At 43.2% G+C, this 23056-nt stretch overlaps 2 protein-coding genes across 10 annotated transcripts in view; one reads left to right on the forward strand and one right to left on the reverse strand.

The window, feature by feature from the left end:
- The window catches only part of TCP11L1 (t-complex 11 like 1), a 35637-nt gene extending 30681 nt beyond the window's left edge, over positions 1-4956 (forward strand). For 6 of the 8 annotated variants that reach the window (XM_032356550.1, XM_032356554.1, XM_032356553.1 and 3 more), the window contains 2 exons: positions 1360-1532; positions 4678-4956. In XM_032356550.1, the coding sequence (XP_032212441.1) occupies positions 1360-1532; positions 4678-4880 (376 nt within the window). In that variant the 3' untranslated portion in view covers positions 4881-4956. Of the gene's footprint in view, positions 1-337; positions 1025-1359; positions 1533-4677 lie in introns of those variants that run through there. The other 2 variants (XR_004288982.1, XR_004288981.1) reach the window with 2 other exon arrangements.
- Positions 4957-11773: 6817 nt separating this feature from the next.
- Positions 11774-23056, reverse strand: part of CSTF3 (cleavage stimulation factor subunit 3) — a 69051-nt gene continuing 57768 nt past the window's right edge. The window contains exons 10-19 of one of the 2 annotated variants that reach the window (XM_032356549.1): positions 22696-22812; positions 22364-22438; positions 19861-20004; positions 19176-19278; positions 17311-17380; positions 15692-15887; positions 14082-14235; positions 13316-13410; positions 13111-13171; positions 11774-12693 (exon numbers count right to left, since the gene is read on the reverse strand). In XM_032356549.1, the coding sequence (XP_032212440.1) occupies positions 12491-12693; positions 13111-13171; positions 13316-13410; positions 14082-14235; positions 15692-15887; positions 17311-17380; positions 19176-19278; positions 19861-20004; positions 22364-22438; positions 22696-22812 (1218 nt within the window). In that variant the 3' untranslated portion in view covers positions 11774-12490. The remainder of the gene's footprint in view (positions 12694-13110; positions 13172-13315; positions 13411-14081; positions 14236-15691; positions 15888-17310; positions 17381-19175; positions 19279-19860; positions 20005-22363; positions 22439-22695; positions 22813-23056) is intronic. The other variant, XM_032356548.1, reaches the window with a different exon arrangement.

Here is a 23056-nt window from a genome sequence, read left to right on the forward strand (position 1 = left end):
TTCATTTTCTGCTGTGACCTAGTACACACTTCAAGCGCACCTGTAACGGGAGTAAAAACTTCACAAAATGAAACTTAACCCGAACCATGCTTAGTACAAATTCTTATAACATTAAAAACAAAAATACTGCTTGCTGCCCACTGAATTGCTCTCACAGCCCCCTAAGAGTTTGGGTGGCACAGCCCTGGGAAAGGTCCACTAAGAAGCGGGCGGCGTCCCCCTAAGTTGCCAGGCCACAAGCAATTTCTGCTTCTGCCCAGATGGCCCGTCAGGTCCATGTGGTTCATGGCCCACAGGATATGTTTTACTGGTCTGAAGTAAATACTGCCTCTCACAGGCCCAGTTCAGAGGATTCCTTGAGGAGGATGTCCCCAGATGTTCTCATCCTTAGAAAATGGAGGCCTTTTCCTGCTGAGTTATACAGAGCTTGCCCGCGCTGAGTGTGGGGTCAGGGGTGCATGCACAGGCCGGCTGAGACCAGGAGGGGTTTGCTGAGCTGAGGCCCTGGCACGTCACTGAGGTCTGTCCCCCACATCATCCGTCCCTCCCCGCCCCCCAGCAGACCTGGTGCTCTACTGTTTAGAGTTTCCCATGAGGGGCCCTGTGTGGGGCTTCCATACAGCCCTGTGGACAGCCCTGCGGTGTCCACACTGGCTCTTGGGTTGTCGGTACCCTCAGAGCTGGTACCAGCTGTGAGTCCCTGGGCTCACTCATTTGTGCCCATGACTCCTGCTGTACAGAGGGTTTAAGCCCAGAACAAAGGCCTGACAGGAAACCTACCAGCAGGAGGACTCCCCACAGATACTCCAGGAGAGCGCAAGGGCTCTGGAAAAATCAAGGTGCTCATTTTTTAACTTCGGGATTTCAGTGTTATTAATTCTTTTAAAGTAGTTAATACCTTCCCCTATTTCACAAATCAAAAGGGACAGAAGGATATCTAATGAAAAGTTTCTCTTCCCGTTCTGTCCCACAGCTCCCTGATTCTGGGTTCTTGTGTGCTACCCCAGCGGGATTGCGGATACTCGTAAGGCAGTTTCAGGATTGTTTCAGCACACAGACGCTAGCAAGAAGTTGGGTTTGGGGTTGTTAGCGCTGGTATAGTCTGAGCCCTTCCCTTCCCAGTGTTCTTTCTAGTAGAGAGAGAGAGAGAGGGATTCCTGAGTCAGGTGTCCGCAGCCTGGAAGGCTGAGGGCAGGGAAGAGAGTCCTAGACTTTCTCTTTGAACATGACAGTCCGTGCACTGACTCAGATCATGACTCTTCCAGGGCTCGGGCTCTTCCTTGGCCTGAGCCGAGTGGATGTGCACTTCGCTTACCGGCCCTCTCCTCCCTGCCTTCTCCCTCCTCTTCTGTACTCAAGCTCCTTCCAGCTGAAGGACGCCCTGACTACCATCGGGGAGAAGGTCTGCCTGGAGGTGAGCAGCTGCCTGGCCCTGTGCGGGCTCACCCCCTTCACCACGGAAAAGGAGGCCGTGCTCAAGGGCCAGATCCAGGCTGTCGCCAGTCCTGACGACCCCATCCGCAGGATCATGGGTATGTTTGTGAGGGGAGGACGGGCAGCAGGGATGTACCCTTGGAGGGACTGGCGGCCCGGCCCGTCTGAAGAAACCTAGAAGGTTTTGGTAGCTTATGAGTGCTGATGAGTGAGGAGAGAGTGAGTAATCGCCACGGCAAGGGCAACCCAGAGTTCGGGACACGGGGCAGCTGTCATTGTTCTGAGGGCTCTGACTTGGGAATCACAGGCTTTGTTCAGAACCCTGCTCCAGCACTGTGAGGTAACAAAAAATAGAAGTATTGGTCTCTGCACACCCCCGCCCCCTTTCTAGCTCCGAGCTCCTAAAATTCTTAGAGTTTCCTAAGTGATAAGAGCACTAAGAGCATCTTTTGTTCTAAGACTGGTCTTTGACCTGGATCCTGACATAGAACTCTTAAATCCTTTGGAATTTCCTGGGTGATAGGAGTGTCTTTTGTTTTAATGAGGCAACTCTGCGTGGGCTCTGAAAAACCAAGCCAGGATTAGAAGCCTGGAATTTTCAGCCTCCTCCACCCCCCTCCAAGAGAGGAGAGCAGCACTGGAAATGCCCTTGATGAAGCTGCCATAAACATCCCAGAAGTACAGGATTCGGGGAGCGTCTGGGTTCTGCACGTAATAGGAGGGCGCTGTACCCCCACCTCCAACAAAAGCACCTACCCTTCAGGACTCTGTGTCTTTTGCTCTGGTTTTCATGTGTATCCAAATCCTTTATTGTGTAATAAGTGAGTAAACAGAGATGTTACCCTGAGTGCTGTGAGCTGTTCTAGCCAATAATCAATATCCAAAGGGGGAGGAGGTCATGGGACCCTCCAGTTTGTAGCTGGAGGGACTGGTGGACTGGGGTGGGGTGGGGGGGAGACCTACTGCTTGCGGTTGGTTGGCTTCTGAAATGGGGGCGGGGTATAGCCTCCTGGGACTGAGCCCCTGGCCTCTGGGGTGTAACACTCCCTCCACGTAGTGTCAGAACGGAGTACAGCAGTGGGACACTCGGCTGCCGTTGCAGAGTAACGCTGGGTGGGGGAAGTCCCTGCCCTTGGCGCACTGCCGTGATGTGCTCGGACGTGCTCGGGATGTGCCATGAGAGCGGGGAGAGCAGGGCTTTTCCTCAAGAGCTCCAGCGCTGTGGCCCAGCGGGTGACCCGATGCCTGAGGCTCTTCATCTCTGAAAGACAATACTGACAGCCCTGTGCGGTTGCTGGGAGGACCACAGGGCATTAGGTGCATAAAGCACTTATCAGAATAACCCCAGCCCCTCACAAGTACTTGCTAGAGAGGAGCTGCTGGCAAATAGCTTTCTGTGCTGGCTGTTACTCTTCCTCATCCCAGCCATAGCACTAGGGAAAATTCTGTTCACTGGTTGATCGAAGAATACAGTTCCTAATTTGGGGGCGCCTGGCTGGCTCAGAGCACGTGACTCTTGATCTTGGGGTTGTGAGTTCAAGCCCCACGTTGGGTAGAGAGATTACTTAAAAATTTAAAAAATTTTTTTTTTCATCTAGGGGTGTCTGGGTGGCTCAGTCTGTTAAGTGTTAGACTCTTGATTTCAGCTCAGGTCATGATCTCAGGGTTGTGGGATCGAGCCCCGCGTTGGGCCCCGCACCCAGCACGGGAGACTGCTTGAGATGCTCTGTCCTCTCCCTCTGCCTTCCCCACCCTTGTACTTGCTCACTCACTCTCTCAAATCTCTAAAACATCTCAAATAAATCTCTAAAACATTTTTTTCATCTACTTTTAAGAACTATTTCTCTTTAGTATAACTTAAATTTGAAGTCATTCTTTAGCTGCTTTATGAAAGTGAATAGGCGTGCAGCGGAGCAACAGTGGATGGTTAGCAGGCTTCAAGCTAAAGCTGAGTGATCCGCGGTTACTGGTTTTCAGGTTGGACAGAGGCTGAACCAGTGACCCGAGTCTCCTCTAACTCGGTGAATTCCTTTCTATCCTTAAGTAATATTTTACGGAAAAAGTTCCAGGGATCGACAGTTTTTTCCAAATCACTTCACCCCAGCCCTGCATCGCTCCCAGTGTCATCTGTGGGTCACTCAGGAGGAGCGTCTGGATTAGCGTTAGTGACTGCGGTAGAGAGGCACGGAAGGCGGTGAGCAGCGCGCGGGCTAACCCGCGGCTCCGTGTCCTGCCGTGCTGGGTTTGAGTAACAGCTCATCGCAGACCTGGGGCTAAAAACCAGTCCTGGGGTTGGGATGCTGTGAGCATCTCCAGTTCTGCGTGAGGCTTCGAGCTCTGAGAACCTTAGAAAACCAAACTAACTTGGGGACAGGGGTGAGGGGACCCATCCGGTCTACAGTTGTTCTGTCACCGTGTATTGGGGTCCGAAGGGTGAAGGCCATGTGCACCAGGGAGGGTCCCGCAGGGCAAGTGGAGGGCGTGCGGTTTGAAAGAACCTGATGAATATAGACACCCCTGTTGCTTTTCTGAGAAAATCGGCGAGAAGCATGGCTTGGTGCTCTCTCAGATGAGGACAGTGCAGAAGCGGCCGGGAGAGGAGGGGCTTACAAAGCATCAGCCTGTGTCGTTCCTCAGAGTAGTACAAGTTCGCAGATGCCCGCAGCTCCGTGGCCTGCCCCTGGAGGCGTTACAGAGGGACGTTCACGTCGCTTACATGTGGGCTTGGTGGGAAAAGCTCACAAACCCATGATGCTGGAATCTTCTTTTTTTCTCTTTTCATTTTTGAACTTGTAATTCCTGCTTTACCTCCCCCCTCCCCCCGGCCCCGCCCCATTTCTTATGTGCTCTTCAGCAGTGGCTCATGGTGGCCTCGGGGTGTCTTTCTTCTCAGCCTGTCAACACTGCAGTCTCCTTTTATTGATTCATACATTTATTCTTCCTTTCTGAATGGATTTTGAGCTTCTCCTGGGGCCGGGTCTCCTGCCAGCTTTGTGCTGTGGGGTGGGGGGGTGTGGGGTGCGGGGGGCGTGCTTCTACCTAACGTTCTAGAGCAGGAAGGGAAATGTTCTAAAGGGGCTGAGTGTTGGAAGTGCACGTGCTGTGGTCCACACCTGGTCCACGGGGTGGGCAGGGAAGACGTCCCCGGAAAAGGGATGTCTAAGCTAAACACGGAAGCATAATCAGAAGTTTGCAAAGTCACCCTGAACCAGAAGCAACCAGCTGCCTTCTTTTCTGTCACAGATTCCAGAATCCTGATCTTCTTAGAAAGCTACCTTGCCTCGGGTCATCAGAAGCCACTGCCCACGGTACCTGGGGGATTGGGTCCAGTTCAGAAAGAGCTGGAGGAAGTTGCTATTAAATTTGTCCGCCTGGTCAACTATAACAAGATGGTCTTCAGTCCCTACTACGACGCCATCCTCAGTAAGATCCTTGTGCGATCCTGACGCGCCTGCGCTCTCCGGCGCGGCGGTATTAGCCTCTGGATACAGAATACCTATTCTCGACTCTCGTGTTGCTTTGGAAAATGGCTATTTAGTACATTTCTGTGTAACAGCCCTGATTCCAAAGGGAAGAATACTGTGTATCACTGTTGAAAAGGGTTGTTGAAAAAGGCCCTGAATTCCGGTTTGAAGGTTTGTATTTATGAGTGCAAGTTTACAAATCAAGAAGCTTCTTGTTCTCTTACGTTTGAGGGGGCACTCCGCTTTTAGACGGTTGACAGCCGCGTGTCTGCACCCGACTCTGGCCTGATTACAGCTGCCTTGTCTTTCCCGGGGGGCTGGGGCTTCTCTTCCACCATCTGGGTAGTTTTCCTTTCAGACACCCAAGACGATCTGCCAGCCACCGAGAATGAGAGACCAAGCCATGACGGTGTTGAGACTTTGCCCCCTGCCTGGCACCGACCCTCACTCTTCCCCCCTGCCTGGCACTGACCCTCACTCTTCCCCCCTGCCTGGCACTGACCCTCACTCTTCCCCCCTGCCTGGCACTGACCCTCACTCTTCCCCCCTGCCTGGCACCGACCCTCACTCTTCCCCCCTGCCTGGCACTGACCCTCACTCTTCCCTGCTCCCTGGCACCAACCCTCGCTCCCCCCCCACAGCTGTTTTGTGTTGGAAGGGCTATACAAGGCTTACTGCCTCCCTGTACCCCTTTGATTGCTTTCTCCCTGCCTGGCCTCGCCAGAGCTCCAGAGCCCTTTTGTTCTAGAGGGGAGTTAATTGATTTTAGAAAGCTTATTCTTTTATACAGAATTATTTCTGAGCCTGGATGATAGCAGTTATGACTTCTGGGATCTAGAGAAAGGAAATTCTTTGACTTTTAAGCTTTGAAAGTTAAGGAGGAAATATTTTTATAAACCGTATATATGTTGGTGTAATTTAAAAGACACTGGAGTTTTTACTGAAAAATTCGCTGATACAATACACAGATGTATTGATTGGATTTGAATTTCAGAAATAGATTTAAAGTGTTTTCAGATAAAACCGCATAGTGTAAGCTCACTTATTTCTGGGATAAAGGAAGTCCTAGAAAATCCCTGGTTTGGGAGCAGTATTTTTTGAGGAATTTAAGTGACTGGAATTCCTGACATACCCATCCTGTGGCTGAAAGGGTGACTGGGCTCTTACAGATGACCCACTCTGTTAGAATAAAAAGTAAAAGGTGTGTGTGTGTGTGAGTGTGTGTACGTGTGTGTTTTAGACAGGGACACTCTATCAGAGGCAGAGCCATGAAGTTGGGTGTGAACTCCAAGTCCAGGAAGAGCACAAGGCAAAATAATGCAGGGAATCCCTCAAAATGGTGGGGGCTGCGGTGGGGCCGGAGGCAGGCGTGGTGGCCTCCTGCCAGAGGAACGTTCGCTCTGTGACTATCGAGTGGTACTGAGCTTCAGGAGAGGGTACGCTTGTGCTCGGCGGGGGGTGGGGGGGAAGACTGTGATTTCTCCAAATCTATGCTACAAACTATGTTCTAATAGTGTTTTCTACTTGCAGTCAGAAAAGTATGCTGCATTATTTGGTCAGAAGTCCTATAAAGTTTATACTCAAGGACAAATCTTCCCTGGTTTCATTGGAAGTGAATAGAAGTTCAATAAGTAGAACTTTAAAAGGACAAAATCACGTCTTTTATAGTGTGTCTTCAAATGAGGTCGCTTCTGGAATTGTTTCTGGAGCTGAGGTTGCTCTGTGGCAGCCATACTTGTTGGTCATGGGGGCCCCCCATCCCCCAGGCTGAGAAGCCCAAGCGCGCTTTAAGTAGGCTCCATGCCCAACACGGGGCTTGAACTCATGACCCAGGGTTCAGGAGTCACATGCTCTACTGACTGAGCCTCCAGCCTGTCGCAGCCCTCCCCCCCAGCACTCTTTCACTCTCTTGCCTGCCTCCGCCTCTGAGTGTTTGGCGTCTTGTCCTGCCTCAGTCGAGGATGAAGGGGAGGAGCTTTACCCTTCATCCTTGAGTGAAGGGGTGGGTGGATGACCACTTCCTGTAGTCATTCTTCCTAAATCTTTAAAGTTCTTTTTTTTGCTGCCTTTTCTAAGGGTTCGCTTTTTACCAGATTTCCGGCCTCCCACCATGGGTTCCTAAATTCACAGAGTTAAGTTTGTACCATTTGAAATCTTGATGCATATTTTACAGGGACCCGCACAGACTCTCCTCTCCCCGCACCCCCCCCACCCCTACCTCAATGTCCACGGGCAGAGTTCTCCAGATGGCAAAGCCAAGAATGAAGGAAGCCAAGTTCAGAATCACAATATTCATACTGAATTTTGTTGTTCTTTGAAGATAAGTGAGTTACTTCCTGGAATCTCATAGGATTATCACCAAGGGCCAGGAAACTTCATTTGGTCCCTCAGGAAATGTTTGTTGAGCATCTCCTTATAATCCACACACACCACCCCTCCCCCCCAGCTCTCCCTCCAAGATACGTATCCTTTGGAGCAGAAATTATCCTTCAGAATTGAACTGGTTCTATATAATGCATTCTGACTGGATTTGACGTGATTTTCTACCTAACAGGTTTGTGGAAACAAGCGTGTTTTAGGAAAGTGCTGGGTTTATTTGGCGGTAGTGCTTTACTGTGGATAGAACCAAGCACCTTGAGAGTCCGGTTCATCATTGCAGTGTGTTCGATTGATCTGATGCTCTCATGGATGAATGAACGTCTAGAGTAGTAACTGCTACTTTGTTAGCTCTCGGTTGGGTGGATGGATTCTCAGCCTAGGTGTTTTTTGAAAATCTCATTACATTTATTTTATTTATTTTTTTAAAAGATTTATTTATTTATTTTATTTGACAGAGATCACAAATAGAGAGGCAGGCGGGGGTGGGGTGGGGAAGCAGGCTCCCTGCTGAGCAGAGAGCCCTATGCAGGGCTCGATCCTAGGACCCTGAGATCATGACCTGAGCCGAAGGCAGAGGCTTAATCCACTGAACCACCCAGGTGCCCCTGAAAATCTCATTACATTTAAAGCAAGCTATACAACGCGATTGTTTATGTAACCATATAACCCGACTGAAAGTATACTTCAGCTAAGGATATCTTACTGATTGAACGCAGTAAACAGGTGCGTAAGAGCTTTTTCTCTCGGAAGAAAAGTTATGAATAAGTCTGACACAGCAGGCTTATAACATGCAGATACTGGCTGACGATTGATGGGTTATTTAGCAGTTCTGTTTTTGGGGAGGTGCTTATGTTCATTTCTCTAAAACCGCACGATTCCCGGGAATCAAGAGGTATTGGTGCACCACCTTTCCTGCTGAGTTACAAAGGGAAGAGGTATTTGCTCTTTGATGTCCGGGGATTTTTGGCATGCTCTGGTTTCTGTGTAGAACGTTTGCATTAATTTTCATTTTGAGGCCGGGTGGTAGAGTGCAGAGACTGGGAGCTGCCAGGAAACCAGAGTTCTGACCCCATTTCTGTTACATACTAACTAGAGCAAATCAGGACCTATTTCCAGCACATGTAAAACGAATGGAATAGACTTGATCGTTAAACTGCTTTCCAGTCCTGACATTCTATGATGTGTCTCAGGGGAGTGATTAAGTACACTGCAGTAGGATCGTGCACAAAGCTCCTGATTGAGGGGACCGTCTGGGTTGGAGTCCCTCCTCTGTTGCCTTCTTACTAGTTGTGTGATATTGGGCCAGTCATTGTCCCTCAGGCCCCTGCATTTTCATGTGTAAAATGCGGAAACGACTCACTCACACTTCCTGTGAGGATTACACTTGAGAATGGATATTAGAATGCTTTGTACGGGGAAGGGACTGTGAATTGCCTTGTTAACAACCAAGGAGAGCATATAACCCTCTCCACGTAGGTGTACCTGTGTCTGTGCCTCGCTTCCCTTCAGTGAGTGCATTTTGCAGGCTGGACAGAAGGGTTTCCTCCTGTCCTGGGATTTGTGCTTTTCTTCCGTCAACTCTTGTGTACTAAAGCTGGTCTTCCCGCTGCTCTTCTCCCTACTTCCATCACCACCCACCGATTCCTCCCCACTCTCACCTCTGTATTATTTGAACTAAACGATTGCATGAGTGAACAAATGAAGGATGGCAGATGATCGGCTATGAAACTCCTATTTAAAGGCATTTATCTCATTGAAAACATAATCTAAATAAAAGAACCACAATGATGTTTGCAATTGTGTCTTAATATTGGATTTTGTATTCTAGAACTATTTCGTTCGTAGTGCTCAAGACAACTTCATGGGATGGAGGAAGAGATAGTCTAAGTGCAATAAGCTCTTTTAATTTGTCAGATGCTCACTGATCCCTTCCGAAAAAGCTAGAGCCCTGGAAAGTAAGTGTCTGGAACCTAAACAGGCAGGATTTAGTTGTTCCCAGCCCTGCTGGGGGTTTCTGTTTCTATTGCCTTCAGAACCTAAGAACTAGGACTCACGTGTAGGCCTGGTTTAGGTTTGAAATCAGATGGGTCTGATGTTAGTAGCACTAGCCACATCTCACCATTTTTATGTTTTTTTCTGAACTAAACACCAAGAATGGTTTAAGAGTAACTTCTGACTTAAAGAGCAACCCCAGAACTGAAGAAGCACCTTCAATTCCATTGTTTTCATTCCTGCCGCCTCTGCTTTCTGAAGTACTGTCTTCGTCATGCTCAAAGCAGAACTCTGGTCAGGGTTCAGGGAGGAAAATTTAGAAAATGGATGAATTGTTTTTCTTGGCTTTTATTCCCAAAGCTTGGTAAGCTGACCCTTTTGTCGAATATGTAAGATTTTACTTAGATCAGGAACATGGTACCGGAGTTTTGTTACTTTGTATAAATGATCTCACAGGACTTCTGAAATTTTTATTAAATAGAACTTCACTTGCTGAGTGTCAGGTAAGAGGACTACCGACATTAAGGAAGTTTGCTTTGGGAACTGAAATATTGTAAAAAATGTATGAACATTTATACTGTCGTATAAATGAACTCTTGGTTTTACGTGCTAAGCACAGGCCAATAGAGGGTTATAAAATTACCAAATAAATTTATAATTATTGATCAAGGTTAATATGATGACAAAGGCATGTCTTTTCATTCTTTCCTAATGGTACAAATTTGGTTGTTGAGTTTTACATTTACTTAGTAGCCACTACCTTTTACTTTACTAGGAGTGGCAACACGGATAAAACCTCTCACGTGAAATTCAGTGCTAGAGGCTAGAGTTTGATTTTGTTCAGGAAGGACTGAGTCTTTTCATCTTACTGGGTTCTAGAATTCTCTAGAAAATGTCCTTGCTTTTATAAAAAGGAAAAATACGGATATCTTTTGGAAATTTCTGGGTCTAGCACTGTGGACACAGGAGAGTTCCTGGACAAGTAGGACTGGCTGTACGAGCATCCACACATTAGAGTTCCAAAAGTCAATGCAGATTTCTAACACCATGCTGCTTGATCAACTGTGTCTACAAAGGGAATGATCAAATACGCAGAATCACGTTAAAATCTAAACATTCATATATATATAGCAGAACATTAGAAAATGGTTTCTCTTAACAAATAATCCTTTTTGTGTTTATAGATCAAACGACATTCAGGAAAAAAACATCTTAGAAATAAATGGAGTAGGAATAATTATAATGCCCCAGTGGCTGCTCAGTGGTACTTTTCATCAAGGTCGGCGCGCATGTGTTTTCTTTTTATTACGATGCTAAAAAAAAAATCATTTTTCATGCATTCACATAGCTTTGTTTTGTCGTTCATGCAGACATTACAGGCCTTTGAAGCCATTTGTCTTTAAATCACTGCCCAAAGTAGCTGGGTGATGGACATTGGGGAGGGTGTGTGCTATGGTGAGTGCTGTGAATTGTGTAAGACTGATCAATCAGGTCTCTGCCCCGAAAGAAATCTGTTACATTATATGTTAATAATAATTAGAAACAAAACAAAGAAAACCCAGAAACACTACCCAAAGACAGCACTTCAGGAGAGTCTGCACCTCTGTATTTTAATTCCTGGGAAGTTATTTGGTACTACTTGTGTCTTTCAGATTGTTTTGATGACAACCATATTAAGAAAAAGCTACACAGCTTAAAAGCAATACTTGAGAGGATAATACAATCTGAATTAGAGCCAGCTGACTTTGTTTATAGGATAAAATTTTAGCCTTAATGGGAAAAATACAGGAGACACATGCTTTGAATTACGACAATATTACCTGGCTACATATAAGCTTATGCAAGAAAAAGATTCAAGATAACGTCTTTTCCATTAAAAGCAAGAGTTTTGTAGAAGTATTTGAGGCTGATTTTAAAATGCATTTAATTACTTTTTTTTTTTAAAGATTTTATTTATTTGACAGATCATAAGTAGGCAGAGAGAGAGAGAGAGAGGAAGCAGGCTCCCTGCTGAGCAGAGAGCCTGATGTGGGGCTCGATCCCAGGACCCTGGGATCATGACCCGAGCTGAAGGCAGAGGCTGTAACCCACTGAGCCACCCAGGTGCCCCTATTTAATCATTTTTGAATTCCAATTCTAAATTGCATACCCAATTTGTAAGTTTCTTTATAACTGTAATACTTTTACTTTTTTTCCCCCCTTCCTTTTAGCTTTTATTCTGAATCACAGCCCTTAGGCTCAACTAGTTCTGTGTCTCGTAGTTTTTCTAGAAATGAGTCAAGAGGAGGTAATGTTGCTAACAAAGCATGAAACCAAATTCTTAGGACTTAGAATTTAAAGCTATCTGCGCGTAGCTCCTGAAGAACATGTTCTTGAGCATGGAGTACCTTCTGAAGTACATTTGTGAGCAAGACAGTGGGTGGTGAAAGGAATTCCCACACATTGCTTTTAAAAGACATGAAAGGTAATATATCTGCCTCAGACTGGGGGAAAGAACAGTCGTATTTGAGGATTTCTAAATGTTTAATTTGTCTCTTAAAATCAGATCCCTCTGTTTACAGTTAGCACTGAGGCCAGGAGAGGACAAGTAGGTAAGTGTACATAGATTAAATACAAGATGACTTTTCTTTGTATTGGCATTTATTTTTAAAAGGTATTGGCTGAATAAGTAGCTATTTTAAATAAATTCTGAATGGAAGCAGCAGGAGGCATGACATTTTTGAGATCCTTTTATTTTTTTAAAGGATTGTTTTAAAATTTTAAACTACAAAACCGGTTCCATACATTCTGCCATAAATAAAAACAAACAATAAGGCAGGACTCTACATCAGCAAACAGAACTGTTTTCAGAAAATGTGATAAAATGCTTTACAATCATAAGCCATCCAGTTTTTAAAATAAAACTGTTGAAAACTCACAAATCTTCAAGCGGCACATACAAGACACCCTTGAAGAGGGAACAAAATGTGGTTCTGCCGTTTTGTGCTGTTCTCACATTTTTGAAAACCTAGTTTTGCTTAGAGCACAGATCTGTTCCATATTCTAAAATTCACACAGGTTGGTTGGTTTTTTTTCTCAAGAACCATATGATAGAGGCACCAATGACAATACAACTTTGTTTCCAAGAACCTTGTAACAAAGCATTGTCTCTTTTAAACATATGACTTAAGAGGCAAAAACGGAATCCTGGAGTTTCTTCCAGAGGCTGGTTGGAGCCCGCCTCACCGAATTCGCTTCTGCTGCCGCGCTCTGTAGATGTCATGAACGGGGGGAACGACGGCGCCCTTTTCTTCATCGTCATCGGAATCTTCGTTGGGCCTCTTGACCGCTTTGGTGAGTACGGCGTTGCTCTCCACCGGGCCGTTGCCCTCCACCGCCAGCTCCGGGGCGCCGCCCGTGATGATCCGCACCGCCTCCTCGACAGCTGCGCAAACCACACGGAAAGGCCTGTTGGGGGCGCCGCAGAGTCCGCTCTGGGGAGAGACTCTGCAGGCGCTACCTGACACGTTTGCGGTTGGTTTCAGAACCTGCTGCTGGCAGAGCAAGGGAGGGTAGTAGTGATGCTACATAATTAGAGGAAAAGACAAAAGAGGCTCTTAACAAGGACTTTCAGAAGCCCAGGGTCCTAGTGCGTGTTCCCATGAATAGAAAAGACCTGCTTTTGTGATGTTTTACTCAGTGGGATTAGATGTGAAGGAGCCTCTCTGTACCAAAGAGGGTTTGATCACTCTGAGGCTTCAGGGTACAGCAAGATGGCTAGCTGAATCTGGAAACTTCAGGAGCAAAGAATAACGGTCTCCTGCCTAGAAGACGGCCCTAAAGCAGGGCCTTCATCACTTACTATTTGGTATCTTGCATCTTCGGAAAATTTCCATCAGTTCATCCACTTGTACAAAAGGACCCTATTTTGACACAAATAAATTTTAATCCCCAATAACTGACAAGTTAAAATCACACGACTTTACATTTTCCGTAAGACAAGAAAAAGCACACAAGTATTATAACCCACAGAGCAAGTATTATCAAGAAAATAATAGTAAACAAACCTGGAAGCAGATGGGAGGAGGGAGAAGTTTCATTAGAACGACGGCTGCAGGCGGCACTGGGAAAACGCCCCCGGGAACAGGGTGCAAGCCGGGTGCTGCGACACAATGAGAAGGAATCAGACAGGAGGGAAGAATTTCTACACAGGGCTAAAATAAATCAGAAGTAATCTATATAGAGAGTTCTAGGTCTGTGTTGCTTTGTTCTGAACATTTTAAATTGCCTTTCGTGCTTCACATGTTTGAGGAGCTAAAGTGGAGGAGAGAGCGCCCTCTCACCCCCACGGCCGCTGGGAGGCAGAAAAGCAAACAATCCAGGGGTGGGACGTCAGTCAGTTTTTGTCAAAGACCATTTCTAAGCCTCGTAAGTCATGTGTGCGGCAATCCTGTTTAAAGTCGGTTACTCAACAGCATGTTTAATCATAAGGGCCTTGTGTTCAAATAGGATCGAGAGGCGCTACTACCCATTAGTAAGTGTAAGTAATACCAGACAGCATCGCTGGAGTGAGTGTCCAGTTGTACGGGTAGTTTGTAGGGAGCAGCATTTCTGCCCAAACTGGTTGCTGGAATCTGAATTGTTGAGGGTATTTTTGTTTTTAAGGACATTCTTAACTCAGTTTGCGGCAAAGATTACAGCCAAGTCACTTGTCATAGTGACCCTGAGTCTAATAATTAACCTGCAATGGAAAGGTCACATCAGTCCCCCCCACCTCTGGATTTGAACCAACACACAGAGGTCTCAGTACTGGGTCTAAAAGTCATGGCTTACGTGCTAAATGTCGTGGCTGAAATGGAATCATCTGCTGAGTGTCTGGTTTAGGGTATTCTGGTTTTCTATCCACTTCATCTTTCAGAACAGGCACTATAGAAGGAGCTACCACTGGGTCTGGAATGATAGCTGCTAGCTTAGCACGGGAGACATCCTGAAAATGCAGAACAGAAGAATCCTAAACCTGAAAAAGGGACTTGAATATAATTGTGCAACTCTACAATCTTGAGGATACACTGAGAATAACTGGGTTCAAACCACAGGAAGAGAGCTGAGAGGGAACAGAACAGAGAAGTTCCTCTGCTGCAGGCACTGGTGTCAGTCAGCCTGTCCAGAGCCCCTTTTGCCACCACAGAGGTAGAAGAACATCTCACTTTCTCAGAATCTGCTCATATGCCACCTCATGGTGGCAAATCTCAAGAAGTAGGCCCATTACGGATGGCTTGTTCTCTCTTCCCACTCACATTTTATACACATGGGAATATATTTAATTCTCCCCCCCAATAAAAAGAGTTGAAATAGAAATAGAAGATGGAGAATTCATATTTAAGAAGTAGTTCAACTCGGAAATAGAGCTCTATTTTCATTAATTTCCATTTTCATCTTGGCAAAGTTAAAATAGTCCTTGCTAATAGGTGGTCTTAAAGGTCTTTTGCTTTTCATTGAGAAGTTAAACTAGAAACTAAATTTCCTGATCCCTGAGCAGTCAGAGTAGTTATAGAATAGGAAGCTGGGACTGGCACAGAACTAGGGCTTCCACCAGTGAAAAGGTCTGAAGCTTCAATTATGGGTCATTTTCCCCATTTAAATCTGGTTCATATACCAAACCAGTGAGACACAGGCCAGAAGAGGCTCCTGAGGAGAATGATGGTCAAGAGTATCCTAATGCTGGTTGGGTCCCTAAAGGGACCCAATCTAGGATCTGTGGCTATAGCTTCCCTTTGGACTTCCATCTTGGTCTTTGGTTTCATGACACAGGAAAAATCAAGAAATGATAGAACAATGTTTTTCTCAGCAAGGGCTATTTCTGGAGCTGCATAAACATTAATCTTAGCCTGAACAGGTTCAGGGGCCAGATTTCTTACGATTCTGTTGTCTATATAGATGAGTTCCATTTCCAGATAAGCTAATTTCCCCAAGAACCCTCTGAAGTACTATGTTAAAATACAAAAATCCCCTCGGGAACTTTATGGACTTTTAACAAGCTGTGAGGTTTCTTCATTATACCTACTGAAGCTACATTTGGTTTAAGATCTGTCAAAACATGTTCGTCAGTTTTAAGAACTATTAGAAAAAACAATACCTAAGATGACATTGTTTCTTCCTTTCACAATACCTTCATGTGCCAAGCAGACAAAAGATACAGGGCACTGGCGATTTCAGGGGAAGGCTGAAATTGTTAAACCTCACTCTATTATTTTGTTCAGTACTTTTGATATTTAACGTTTCATAAACTCAAGGAAAAGCCCTGAACTTTTTCCCCATTTTCTGAAAAATCTATTCTAAAACTAATTTCTAGTTCAGAATTTGCTTTAAATGTGTATCCATAAACTATTCTAAGACATGGGGCAAGTAGGGCTACTACATATCTCTTGATCCCAAGTACATACCTTATAACCAAGTGCTTTTAGTTCACTTGCGGAGCAAGGATATAAGTCCATGAACTTATATCTATCCACCAGTAAAGCTGTTTCTTTGCCTTCATACTCTTCTTTGAATGCTGTAAACCGTCTTTTCTCCACTTTGAGTATGCTAGCTAGATCACCAATGTTACTTTCAAAAGCTAGAAATCGGGCCCAGATTTCTCTGTAATAAATACAATCAGTACTTAATTATTCTAGGTTTGGAATAGGGAGTCCATTCACAAAAAAAGCCTGAAGTTCCCTCATCCCCCCTGCTTTTTTTTTTAAAGGTTTTATTTATTTATTTGACAGACAGAGATCACAAGTAGGCAGAGAGGCAGGCAGAGAGAGAGAGAGGAGGAAGCAGGTTCCCTGCAGAGCAGAGAGCCTGATGTGCGGCTCGATCCGACCTTGGGATCATGACCTGAGCCGAAGGCAGAGGCTTTAACCCACTGAGCCACCCAGGCGCCCCACCTCATCCCTTTTTTTAATTAGAAAAAGCTCTTTTTTTAATTAAGATTTTCAAACTTAAGGACAGTATAACAAATATCTATAGACCATCATCATTACCTAGATTTAATCATTGTTAATATTTTGCCATATTGGTTTCACCTTGCTTTTGCTTAAGTACTTGAAAGTAAGTTATAGATAACACTTCATCCTGCACATTTGTGTGTTTAAGCTTTTTTTTTTTTTTAGATTTATTTGGCACATCTTCCTATCCCCTTGTGGTAAGAGACACATTTACCTTAAAGAGGGTAAACTCTTGGTGGAAGAGCTGAAAAAGGAACATATACAGACTTCCAATTTCTCCTGAGTAATGTGGCTTCACCATTTTGTTTAGTGGCATGAATTATTATGTGGAATACAGTCTTCACTCAATGTATGAATAAAAATATATTCTAAAATCTAACATGCTTCCTTTTGTTTTCTCATTAACATGGATTATTTGGGACATATTTGTACCTCAGAACTGTTGTTAACAGCCAGAATTAATTTTCTGAGACTCAAATGTCATTAAAAGCGTTTGTACTCAAGTAACACATGGAAGCCTACTGCATACCAGGAACGGGACTACTATAAAAAGCCTGTGTTGGCAGATGTTATTATTTGATGAGCTAAGATTTGGAAAGGTTATGAAATGTATCTAGGGTATCATCGGCTGAGCTGGAATTTGAACCCAAGACTCCAGAGCCTTATTATTTCCACTGTACCACTATACCATATTCCTGTTTGATAAAACTGACAGTCAAAAACATAAACCAGGGATGTAATATATCAAACAAACTTTCAATATGTAAGAGTTTTTGTTCTGAACCATGGTAAAATTTTCAGAAATTTTATTTGTTTATATCAATTTCTAGGGCATAGTAAACTAGGAAGAATATTAAAATATTTAACAATAAATGGCCAACACCTCTTTCAATTCTACCCAGTATCTAAACATTTAAAAAAAAATCTTAAACAGGCAGGTATTTGTAAATTAAGCTTCAAGAGAGAAGGGAAATTTCTTCTGAAACTTCTAAATAAACATTCATCCACAGATCACAATTCAAGTATTAAAACTGCCATCAGAACCTGACCAACAAGTTTTCCCAACAGCTTACCCAGACTTCTCAGGAGGAAGGCTTCCAGAGGTTAAGACTCGTTCAAACAAAACTCGGGTATTATTGTCCTCTAGGATACAAAAAAGATTTTAAACATTGAAAAATTAAATTTTACAATCAACAGTGTATTCACACATGCTTCATCTTGTTTAATTCTCATAAAATCCTCTGCAAAAAGATAACTACTTGCCCAGTTTTTGTAGATGAATTAACCTGGGGTTCAAAACGAATGAGTTGGGGATGCCTGGGTGTCTCAGTCCATTAAATGGCTGCCTTTGGCTCAGGTCATGATCCCAGGGTCCTGGGATCCTGTCCTGCGTCAGGCTCCTTGCACAGTTGGGAACCTGTGCCTCTGCCTCCCTCTGCCTATCGCTCCCCATGCTTATGAGCACGTGCTGACAAAATCTTAAAAAACGATTGAGTTGATCTGGTTTACTGTTACCGAGTAACAGCTGGAACTAGAAGCCAGGTCTTTTTTTACCTGTAGTATGGCCCTCCTTCTATATGTACTGCATTTCTGACAGACGATTTATAACTGGTATCTGTGTGAGGTATCCCATTCGACTTTTATCTTTTTTTTTTTTTTTAAGATTTTATTTATTTGTGAGAGAAAAAGAGAGAGTATGAGTAGAGTGAGGAACAGAGTGAAGAAGCAGACTCCCGCTGAGCAGGTAGCCCAATGTGGGACTCAGTCCCAGTACTCTGAGATCATGACCTGAGCCAAAGGCAGATGCTTAGCCTACTGAGTCACCCAGGCAGCCAACAAACATTAATTCTATAAGAGAAAATTTCTTTTTATTTATTTATTTATTTTTTATTTTTTTATTTTTTTTAAAGATTTTATTTATTTATTTGAGAGACAGAGATCCCACGTAGGCAGAGAGGCAGGCAGAGAGAGAGGGGAAAGCAGGGAAAGCAGGCTCCCTGCAGAGCAGAGAGCCCGATGCAGGGCTCGATCCCAGGACTCTGGGATCATGACCTGAGCCGAAGGCAGAGGCTTTAACCCACTGAGCCACCCAGGCGCCCCGAGAAAATTTCTTTTTAATTAAATGCTCCACTGTCTCATTTTTTGGAGTGAAAGTCCTTTTCCAGAGTATAAAATCACTAAGCTAAAATACCAAATTGTTTTTAAGTTTTATTCTTTTTTACTATATAGGTATAAAGAATGCTGTACATTTTAAAAATATCAAAGCATTGATAGATAGCGGTGATATCTAACTCATTTAAATGACACATAATTGTACACTTCTTTCTTAAACCAACTTTTACGCCATTTCTAGTCAAGAAATTACATGTACTGGACTGTGGGTAACTAGGCTAAATGAGACACATACATATGTATTCGTTATATGAATCCCTCAGCCCTGTGCCGGGTATAAGGTCGGATCTTAATATTACAGCAGGGTAGAGACATAAAGATGGTAATAAACATAATGTTTCTTTTTGAAATCTCTCCTCTAATAGCCTCCAAGCATTTCACTTTACTACTTGGGCATCTTTGAGTTTTGGTGGCTAAATATTTGTTGTCTGTTCCTCCAGCCCCGACCCAGGAAACAAGAGATGAGCATGAACAACTCTTTTTCCCAAGTCTGAATTTGTGGCTTTATCCTATTAGTGATGGGACTTCACTGATGAGGTATTAAAGATCATTCTGCAGAGTCAAAAGCATCTACCATTACTCAAATACAAATTTATGGTTGTTAGGCCACAAATATTTCCTGAGTGCCTAGTAAGTGCCGGTTCCACTGTGATGACGGAATTATAATACATTTAAGAAAAAAGAAACCCAGCAACATATTTTCAGAGAATGATATTGAGGGTTTAGTATTAATTACATAACCATTATAGATCCAAAACTTACTTACCATTCAGGTGGGAAAGATAGTCAATATAGGCCAAGACATATTCTGGAATGTCTCCATATTTCTTTAGACCCAGCTCAAAAATCTTAAAGGCAACAGATTTGTCCTGGAAGTAGAAAGGAATGTACTGATTTCTATGAAATGTCAGACAAGATACTCAAAACAATATTAAAACTATGACACCTAAGCAAGTTACATAAAGTATTAAAATGGAAATTAAAATCATATTAAGTAAAAACTGCTGCGTTCAAAACCAAGGTGTTTAATAAGGCATCAGTTAGCAGACAGTGGGGATTTGGATGATGCTCCATTTAATTTTACACAGATACACTTAGACTTCCTTTACGATACAGAGCAATTAAAACTTAAGGACAGAAACTAAGACTACCTTTTTTTTTTAATGTATCTCAGATGAAAGAATCTATTTTACCTTTCTTTTCTTTTCTTTTTTTTTTAAAGATTTATTTATTTATTTATTTGACAGACAGATCACAAGTAGACAGAGAGGCAGGCAGAGAGAGAGAGAGAGAGAGAGAGAGAGAAGCAGACTCCCCACCGAGCAGAGAGCCCGACGTGGGACTCGATCCCAGGACCCCGAGATCATGACCCGAGCCAAAGGCAGCGGCTTAACTCATGAGCCACCCAGGCGCCCCTCTATTTTACCTTTCTATTTTATTTCAGCACTTACCTTACTACAGTAATACTCCATGAGTGCTGCAGTAACATAGACGTGGTGGCGGGTTCTGGTATCTTCTCTTGCTTTTTTAAATATCATTCTTCCAGATTTGATACCTTCTGCTCTTCTTGCAAATTTCATATATTGGATATATACCTATGCAAAAAAAAAGGAATTTCTATTCTACAGATTAGGCAGAATGTGATCCCTGTAGCATCCAAAACAATCTCACCTTATTCTTATACTAGTATGTTTCCTGTATTGAATACCCAAGATATCAGAAAGCTAGGTTTTAAGTAGTGCTCTCTTTAAGTCCACAAGCAATTTTTTTCTGGTATTAAAGCTGCATGCAAATTAAAATTTTTAATGGAAATAAATTTTAAAAAATTGATACATAATTCACATACCACAAAATTCACCCTTTAGAGTGTACAATGGTTTTTAGTATATGCATGAGGTTGTACAATCATCACTACTATCTAATTCCTGAGTATGCAATTAAATTATAAGGAGGTAATAAAAGTAAAACCATTAGAAAACATTCCATTAATAAATGCCAACACCTAGAAACTCAAGATTTAATCTAATGTTTAATAGTATATGTTTAACTTTACATTTTCTTGGTTTATTGCTTTAAAAAGCCCACTAACACTACTTTCCCAAAGACCACATAATGTAACTTTACTGATAAACTATTAATGAGTCATTTTATACTAAGCACCACAGAGTGCACAATACATGATAAATATGTAATATCTGTTCAATGAACAAATGTTTCTGGACTAAGAATAGAGTCCTAATTTGCCCAGTTTTCATGTCAAACTATGTTACCCAGTTTTGATAGAGGTATGGATGAGTAGATGAATGAACTATGAGTTCCTTAAGGAGAGGGATTTTCTCTAATTTGTCATTGTACTTCTGGAATCTAGCATGGTGCACAGAACAGTTCACTAAATGAATTTTATTTATATTTATTTATTTTAATTTTATTTATTTATTTAGCAGAGAGAGAGACACAGCGAGAGAGAGAACACAGGCAGAGGGAGTGGATGAGGGAGAAGCAGGCTTCCCACTGAACAGGGAGCCCAATGCGGGGCTCGAGCCCAGGACCTTGGGATCATGACTGAGCCAAAGGCAGGCAGACAATGACTGAGCCAACCAGACTCTCCTAAATGAATTTTTTAAAAAATATTTTATTTGGGGCGCCTGGGTGGCTCAGTGGGTTAAGCCACTGCCTTCAGCTCAGGTCATGATCTCAGGGTCCTGGGATCGAGTCCCACATCAGGCTCTCTGCTCTGCAGAAAGCCTGCTTCCTCCTCTCTCTCTCTCTCTCTGCCTGCCTCTCTGCCTACTTGTGATCTTTCTCTGTCAAATAAATAAATTCTTAAAAAAAATATATATTTTATTTATTTATTTGAGACAGGGATCACAAGTAGGCAGAGAGAGAGAGAAGGGGAAGCGGGCTCCCTGCCAAGCAGAGAGCCCGATGTGAGGCCCGATACCGGGACCCTGGGACCATGACCTGAGCTGAAGGCACAGGCTTTAAGCCACTGAGCCACCCAGACGCCCCCCTAAATGAATTTTAAAATGATGAATAAATGCAAATAATCAAAACAGTGGAATCCCAATACAAATAAACCAAAAAGCAGAACAGATCTGACTTCAGGAAGAGGCTCTAGAGCTGCGCACACCCACCGGAGCCCTTGTCCTCTGGATCAAAGAGCTTCATGGCATTCTTACAGAAACTCAGGGCTTTGAAAACCACTATTATGGAGCAGAATTCAGGATATAGTGAGTTCCTGTCTAATTCCTTCCCAGAATGCTGGCTTCTATTGTTTCCACTTATTTAAAAAGAAATATTTATTAGGCAACAATTATGTGGCATAAATGGCTTTAAACCATAATCACAAGGAAGGTGTTAAGAGAAAGCACTACTGCTTCATACGGCTGCATTAAAAAAATACCTGAGGGGATGCTTAGCTGGCTCAGTTGGTAAAGCATGTGACTCTTGATGTCAGGGCTGTGAGTCCAAGACCCACACTGGGTGTGCAGCCTACTTAAGAGTGGCTCAGTGGGTTAAGCTTCTTCTGCCTTCGGCTCAGGTCATGATCTCAGGATCCTGGGATCGAGCTCTGCACTGGGCTCTAGCCCTGCACTAGGCTCTCTGCTCAGTGGGGAGCCTGCTTCCCTCTCTCTCTGCCTACTTGTGATCTCTCTCTCTCTCTCTCTCCTTCAAATAAATATATAAAATATTTTAAAATAAATTAAGGAAAATAAGAAAAGAAAGAAAGAAGAGAAGAGATCAGTAATTGACTATAAAGGGGTCACTTGAGGGAATTTCTGTGAGGTCATATAAGTGTTTTGTATCTTAATTATGATGGTGGTCCCATGACTCAATGTTACTGGTCTGGATTCATAGAACTATACCAAAAAACCAGTGAGTTTTAATATATGTAAAGTAAAAATTTTTGTTAAAGCTGCCTACAAAGGTGTAAAGAGACATAACGTTACTCACCAAGGTTGGGTCAATATCCTCAATTGCCAGAAGTCTGTTATATATACTGTGAACTTTCTCATACTTCATGCGACTCTAGGGTGATAGAGAAGAAGCAGATATAAGTAGACAGTCACAAACAAGCCGGATTCGAGCTCTGAGGAATTTAGAGGCTGTACCCCACAATGGCACCTGCTTTGAACATAAATATATAATGAGCTGAGGACTAATAACTGTTCATTTTGCATCATCTCTACCAAAAGCAATATACCTGGCAAAGAAGCAGCCAGAAAAAAATTCAGTCCTGCAGTAAAAAATCCAATTATAAGAAAGTTCTAAATATTGTTACTAACCTCTTCATAATCTGCATATGCAAAATAAAGAAGCATATTCTTCTTTAATAAAGTGCTTATAGCTCTTTCATATATATTAGCAGCTTCATCACTAAATAATTTGGCATTATTCATATCCTAGGAGAAAAAAAAAGAAAGTTCACTCTTCAATAATTTTCACAGAGCTGAAAGAGAATGAAACAGACACTCACATATATACATATGGATACATATGCACTTCTGGATTCTAAAAAAATTCCAAAGACTTCTTAACACACAGAAGAATCATTCAAGTATTCTAAATGGCTCATCATTTTAATAGATTAAAAACAGTTCCTATATTTTAATTCTGACTAAGGTAGCCACATATAACAATGTCACT

The sequence above is a fragment of the Mustela erminea genome, chromosome 9 (genome assembly GCF_009829155.1).
Source record: "Mustela erminea isolate mMusErm1 chromosome 9, mMusErm1.Pri, whole genome shotgun sequence".
In the NCBI taxonomy this organism is placed as follows: domain Eukaryota; kingdom Metazoa; phylum Chordata; class Mammalia; order Carnivora; family Mustelidae; genus Mustela; species Mustela erminea.